The following is a 7,533-nucleotide window of genomic DNA, read 5'->3' as shown; positions in this document are numbered from 1 at the left end:
AACATTAATCTTCTTGTGTCTAAGGAGTAAGAGCAATAGCTGCTTTTGTAAAATTAATTCATAAACAGTCATACAGCAGTTCCAAAACCTCTTATGTGTGAGTGTCAGGAATCATCAGGGTTGTTAACAAGTTCGAGTGAGTGTTCTTAGAACTCTAATCTAAGACAGAAAATAAAAGTATTTCCTCCAACCAATCAGACTATTTAATGCTTTCCCAGAGTTACAAACACTGTCAAGCCCATATTAAGGCTCCTAAGTGTTAAAAGTGTTATAGTTTTTAATTAGTTTAAATGTGGTTTCACTAAAATTAAAGAGACAATGTTTCCTTAACTCATTTATTTGTAAAACCTAAAAAAACTGGAAACAATTCCTATTTATCTGGGGGTTTGTTCTTTTTACAACTGATATAAACAAACCAAGCTTATTTTCTAATAGTTTTAGTTAAGGTTAAATGAAGTAATCCTCACTCATAAGAAGACAAGCTCCTTTTAAAAGTGTTAATCGGCCGGGCGGGGGGGGCGCACGCCTTTAATCCCAGCACTCGGGAGGCAGAGTCAGGTGGATCTCTGTGAGTTCGAGACCAGCCTGGTCTACAGAGCTAGTTCCAGGACAGGCTCCAAAGCCACAGAGAAACCTTGCGAAAAAACAAAAAAAAAAAAAAAAAAAAAAGTGTTAATCGTCTTGTCACTTCTGTAAACGACATGGCCGTAGCTCAATCAAGATGACGATGGAATCATCAAAATCATCGGTCAGACATTGGCATTAAGTTAAACACTTGACACACTGCACCTCTTTCCCATGACCTCAAGACAGAGGTTAGGAAGCTGATGCTTAGAAACAATGACAGGTTCAGCAGCACAGCTGTTGGGCCAGAGCTGGGACTCTATCTCTGAAAAGGCTCATACCCTTCAACAGCATGCTATACTGATGTGGGGCTCAGCTGAACTTACCACTACAGAAATGGAAACTAAGAAGAGAGGTAATACTCACCAGTGAGCAGCAAATGGACGACAAAGGTCTACATGAAAATTTTTCAGATCTTTGAATCTAATTGCTGCTTCAATATAAACAAAGAGTATCCAGAGGGACACTGTAGGCAAACACACTCCCCTTTCTGTAGGAAAGCAGCAGAGAGACAACCATCAATGATACAGTAGGTGACACAACAGATGGGTTGTCTGGGAGACTGAGTCAATGACAGCAACTTTCATTAAGACTGTCAGCTACCCTGTCTCGAAAAATAAAAAAAAAAAAAAAAAAAAAGACTGTCAGCTAAACTAAAAGCTTTTCTATGACAAACTCAAACTCATCGACAAAAACAAAAGGTAAACATCTGTCAGGAAATAGTCAAAATCCATGTCAAACAAAACACTCAATCTTTTTTTTAAATATTTGATTTATTTATTATGTACACAATATTCTGTCTGCGTGTATGCCTACAGGCCAAAAGAGGGCACCAGACCTCATTACAGATGGTTGTGAGTCACCATGTGGTTGCTGGGAATTGAACTCAAGACCTTTGGAAGAGTAGGCAATACCCTTAACCTCTGAGCCATCTCTCCAGCCCAAGACTCATAATCTTAATATACAAAGAGCCCCTAAAAATCATTTTTTTAAAAAAGGCAACCAGAGGTCCTGAGTTCAATTCCCAACTACCACATGGTGGCTCACAACCACCTGTAATGAGATCTAGTGCTCTCTTCTGGCCTGCAGGCAGGATACTGTATACATAATTAAATAAACATTAAAAAAAAAGGCAACCAAAGTTGGGTGTTACTATATGCCTACCTGTAGTAGTCTCAGCACTTGGAAGACTTAGGCAGGGGAATGGCTTGAGGAATGACTTTGAAGCCAGCCTAGGCAAATAGTGAAATCCTGATCCAACAAGCAAATAAAATCAATCAAAACACAGAGGATGTGGCCTAGTAGCAGAGCCTATGCTTAGCATGTGCAAAGCCATGGGTTCAACTCCAACGACCCTATCCACAACAAAGAAAAGTGCTGTGTGTGGTGGTAGTGCACACGCCTTTAAGCCCAGCACTCAGGCAGCAGAGCCGGGCGGGTCTCTGAGCTCCAGGCCAGTCAGGGACTGTTCCTTTTCTGACAGTAAGAAGCACTTGAAAAAACTTTCTCCACAGGAGCAGATGCCCATTTAAGTGAGCATGAAAATACCAGGGAGATGAAAGCAACTTGCATCAGAATAAAAAAAAAATACAATGTGCAAGCTGCATCTGCCAGTGTGGGAAAGGCCACTGTGGAGTGTTTATGGACATGGATAACATAAGGGTCCAAGTTCACAGAGAGAACTAAGTCTGCTTCTGAGGAAAGGGAATCCAAGCACCTTGATGCCTCGTCCCTTAGCTAAGCTGGGAATCTCTGTGACAATAGCTTAACAACCTCAATTGATCTTAGAGATCTAATATACCTAAAATGAGTATTTTCACAATTAACCAAACTTTCAAGGTAATTTTAATTTTTTAATTTCCAGCTGAGTGTGGTGGCACACATCTGTATCCAAACACTACGGAGGTAGAGGCAGGTGGATGGATCTGAGTTCAAGGCCAGTCTGTTTCTACACAGAAGGTTCCAGACTGGCTATAGATACAAAGTGAAACCCTGTCTCAAAACAACAGTGATTTTTAAAATATTTCCTACTTCCTACATTAATTTATTAAGTTAAAATAGATGCAAGATTATTACTGAAAAATAGGGAAAACTGGACAAAACATGTTATTTCTCCACTTATTAAATGACTAACTCCACTGGAAGCTTTTTTTTTTTAATTTATTTATTTATTAAGGATTTCTGCCTCCTCCCCACCACCGCCTCCCATTTCCCTCCCCCTCCCCCGATCAAGTCCCTCTCCCTCATCAGTTTGAAGAGTAATCAGGGTTCCCTGACCTGTGGGAAGTCCAAGGACCGCCCACCTCCATCCAGGTTTAGTAAGTTGAGCATCCATGGAAGCTTTTTAAGTAAGTACAGAACCATATTACAGACTGTCTTGCTGCCTGGCTTCAACTTTAACCAGCACTTGGGAAGCAAGAGGATCAAGAGTTCAAGGCCACCGTAAAAATAAAAAGGCCAGCCTGGAAAGAAATCCTCACCATGGGGACTAGAGAGATGGCTCAGAGATCAAAAGCACTGACTGTTTGCTGGGTAATGGCAGGGGTGGTACCCACTTTTAATCCCAGCACGTGAAAGACAGAGGTAAGTAGATCTCCATGAGTTCAAGGCCAGGCTGGCATATGGACAGAGCTTAGGACAGCAAGGGCTACAAAGAGAAATCCTGTCTTGAGGGAGGGAGAGAAAAAACAGAACCAAAAACAAAGCACCAGCTAATCTCCCAGAGTTCAATTCTCAGCAACCACATGGTGGCTCACAACCATCTATATTAGGATCTGATGGCCTCTTCTGACATGCAGGTGTACATGCAGGCAGAACACTCAAACATAAAATACATAAACAAAATTTAAAAAAATCATCACCAACACCAAAAAGTTTATGACACATTACCATTCTTTTGTGGCTATACACAATTTTATCAAGCATTCTTTTTTTAATTTTTTACATTTATTCAGGTATTTTGTGGGGGTGTACACATATGTATATGCCACAGCAAGTCTGGCTCTATACAACTTTTTAGAGTCAAGTCTCTGCTTCCATCAACAGGATTCTGGGGTTCCAACTCAGGTCCTCAGGCTTTACATCAAGTGCCTTTTTCTGCCAAGCTGTCTTACCTTGCCAGCCCTTGTTAACCACTCTTAATCTCAAGGAATTTTAAATTATAACACATGAAAGAAAAAATGGCCCTCCAAGTTATATACATTATATTCCTATTTTTCAGAAACACAATATTTCTATTTAATGTAGCTTGGCTGTCTCAGCATTAACTATTTCAAATTAAAACATATTTCACAACTTGGCTACTCCAATGTGTATGTCACTTTATGAACCTGGGGGGTGGGGTTCCCAACAGGTTCTATTAAGAACACTAAAGAAATTAGAAAAGTTGCCATTGCCTAACAGAGTCCTAGCACATCTGGGCTGGAGGCTCTCAGACATTTAGATTACCCCATCTTCAGGTGACAAAAAAAACTGGGCTCTAGAGACAGGGATACAAATAAATGGCCTGGAAGACACAAATACAAGGGAAAACTGGTTCAAAGAAAAAAAATCTCTTAAATTAGACTAGACAATAGTCAACTTGAGAACATTCTGGGTATCTTAAAATCAAGTCCAATCCTATAGTGGAGAAACCATGCTCACAGTGGAGACCTCCAACAGCAGGGCTTAGCTGTCTTCTACAGTGGCCAGCACCACTTCCAGCAGTGTTGCCTCAAGGATGAAGCTGCTCCAGAAAACATTTACTATTTGGTGTGCTCTCAGAGTCAAAATCCTACAGGTTACAGCTAGGTCTGAAAACAACGCTTCGCAAAGCTCTGCAAACAGTGTGACTCTGAGGACCAGTCCTCAGACCTCAGCAGCACACGCCATGTATGCTTTCACAGTGAGATGGAGCTCTCAACATCTCTCTTCTGATCTTGGTTCGAAACAACAGGATAGCTTGAAAAAAGAAGGAAGCTGACTGTGTATCTCTACCAATGAGGATCTATCTGAAATACAGTGCAAAGAATTAGGAGCACAAAATGGGAAGATACTTAAAATGCCAGACAATAAAAAGCTAGTGACATCAGGAGTATTTTTGCCTACAGAAAACAAGGACTTAAGAGACTATGACAGGGTCTTCAGATCACTTGATATATGTCAGCTGGGAGGGTCCAATAAAATTTTGATACTCTGTCAGGCCCCCTGAAACTTTAAAGGCCAAATTCTGTTCATCCCCTTATGTTCTGGATAAATCCTTTTTGGATCCTCTAAGAATCATTAAGCCTCAAAGTATAACATCACCTTTGGTTAAAAGTGCAAGAAGGACACTTGTGATCCAGAATAAAGAACTACTTTCTCCTATGCAGCCCAAAGTGAATAGCTGAAGAGCGGGAATAGCTGAGGAGTCCAGACCACTGCACATTTCCAATTGTAGAAGGGCCACTATGTGCCGGGGTGCTGGGGGGAATGTTTTTGGGTTAAATGACTGGGTTCACATGAATGAATTCTAGCCCTCCTTCCAATACTGAAATGCAGTGAACAGTCTTCTTGTACGGCATGTGAATGTCATCAACGACTAAACACAAATCACTTCAACTCTTTTTAAACTGACATCTTTGCAATAGAGGTACCAACTGAAATGCCTCAACTTTAAGCTTTTGACTCAAATAATTTTTTTAAAAATCCATGTATGAAAGCATATAGAGCAAGGCCTGGTGGGGTTCACCTATAATCCCAAACTCAGAAGGCAAAGGATTGCTATGAGTCTAGGCTGGCCTGGTCTATATAGTGAGTTTCAGGACAACCAGGACTATCTAGTGAGCTCCTGCTTCAAATAACCAACCCTACAACTCCAAACAAAACCCCACAAACCCACAAACCACCACCAAAGGTCAAACGACATATTACCATGTATTGGGGAAAGACAACTTTAAAATGTCAATCTTAAATCATTCAAAGATTCCACATTTTAAAAACTTGTATCTAAAATTTCTAACCAAGATGTCATTAAGACTTACCTGTGTGCCAGACGTACTGGACCCATACATATGTACTAGCAGCGAAAAAGAGCCATTGTATGGGAATGAAGAGGAGACATATGATATTTGATGTAAATGCAACACAAACAAAAAATACTGAAAAGGCCTGAAGAGAGAAAAAAAGACAAATTAAAACCACATTTCAGAACTTGTCATTTTCAATCAATGTTATTAAAAGATTGGTTGAATAAAATTACTAAATACAGAGCAAATGAACAAGAAGACATTTTAAACACTTAGAATAGACCGTGTAGAAGCAGTGGCTACTAGCTTGCTTGAGCAGCACATACACTAAAAAGCAGGGGCTAACTCAACATTAAAGAGTGATACTGTCCATGGTTCTTAAACCATGGGGAAGAACCAGACCAGAACTGAGACTGGACCACAGTGAACTCATTGGGATGCTACAGGCAGGTTACCTGAATAAATAATAACTTTAACACTGAAAAGCCTCCTGTTTCCTCATAAACCATTCCTAAAGAGCTTCATTCTTAAAGGACAGGCTTGCTGGAATACAGATGAACAAAACCACTGGCAAGAAATGTGCTGGTGGTTGTATTAATAATGCTGTCTTCCTCTGATACCACTATCATTACTATAAGACAAAAGCTTGAAGACATCTTTTGGAAGCATGGATTTGCTCTAACCAAAGTGCCAGACCTGAATTGGAGAATTAGTTATGAGGTGTAGCATGGAACACAAGAGAATAACACATAAGTCAAAAAATAAGCTCAGGCTATGCCCCCAAACTCTAACGTGTGAACTGCAAACTCCTGGAGGGGCTTTGAGATTCTTCCAAACAGAGAGCTCTAAAAAAAAAAAAAAAACCAGAACTACTTTTCTATTTTATTTTTTGGGTAAGTAGTTATTTTTAATGAATTAATAAATATATATTTAGTTTTTTGCTTTATTTTCTCTTTGGGTTTTTTAGCTGCTATTTGTTTGTTTCATTTTCTTTGAGAGCAGGTTCTCATCTGAAGACCAGGCTGGCCTGGAACCTGGAAATCACAGAAATCCTCCTACTTCCGCCTCTTGAGTGCTGGTATGAAAGGTGTATGCTATTGCCTAGCTTGTTTTATTTTGTAACCTACATTAACAGAAACTCTTTGGAGTTTTCAGTAATTTTTAAGGATATAAAAGGAATCTTGGGATCAATAAGAATCACTGCGTTAATTCAATTACAACCTAGTGACAAGAGCTCCAGAGCACTCTCAGAGTGCTTCCTCCCTCTTGGAAACCTCTACCCAGTCTCCTCAGTCCCCTCAAGTGGGAGGGGAGGAGGAGAAAACAGAATTGCTATAATCAGTGGGCTTAGAACAGTCAAGTTTTAATCCACAGACCCAATTAGGCACTTTCAGTATTGTTAACAAAATTCATTTAAAACACATCAGTATCAGCCACTAAAGATATTCTCTTAATTAGAATGGTAACTAAATCCCTTATAGTTGGAAAACATCCAATAGAAACATACCAGTCCCTGGTATCTGAAGGAATCATAGACGCTTCTGATGAAAAGCCAGAATGGCCACAGATATTCAAATCGGAACTCCAGGACAAAGTCGGCCAGAAGGACAAGTGCCCACACTACCAGGAATTTCAGGTATAAAAATGTACTGTAAACATAAAAAGAAGGGATTCAAGGTCATGCGTGAAGAACCAGAAATAGGAATGCACTGTTTCTGTTTAAAATAGATATAAATAACTTCATTTACCACGAACACAGTTGATATAAAGCTCCGAAAGCTGCTGCTGTGGCCTATCTGGATTGTAAAGCCTCCTCCTCTCTAAGCCTCACACTGTCAAGACGATGACCAAACCTGCTCAGCTCACTTAAAATGGAGGAAAAACACTAAATCTAACCACAATTTTAAAAATGTGCTAAGTGGCC

The 7,533-nt window shown here is 40.0% G+C and overlaps 1 protein-coding gene across 1 annotated transcript in view; it reads right to left on the bottom strand.

The window, feature by feature from the left end:
* The window catches only part of Maco1 (macoilin 1), a 63,798-nt gene that overhangs the window by 38,491 nt on the left and 17,774 nt on the right, over positions 1-7,533 (bottom strand). The window contains exons 2-4 of the mRNA XM_005353063.3: positions 7,117-7,258; positions 5,625-5,751; positions 991-1,114 (exon numbers count right to left, since the gene is read on the bottom strand). Of these exons, the coding sequence (XP_005353120.1) occupies positions 991-1,114; positions 5,625-5,751; positions 7,117-7,258 (393 nt within the window). The remainder of the gene's footprint in view (positions 1-990; positions 1,115-5,624; positions 5,752-7,116; positions 7,259-7,533) is intronic.

The sequence above is a fragment of the Microtus ochrogaster genome, chromosome 10, assembly GCF_000317375.1.
Source record: "Microtus ochrogaster isolate Prairie Vole_2 chromosome 10, MicOch1.0, whole genome shotgun sequence".
Taxonomy (NCBI): domain Eukaryota; kingdom Metazoa; phylum Chordata; class Mammalia; order Rodentia; family Cricetidae; genus Microtus; species Microtus ochrogaster.
Note: the sequence above shows the minus strand (reverse complement) of the source record. Positions and strands in the feature narration are given on the sequence as shown.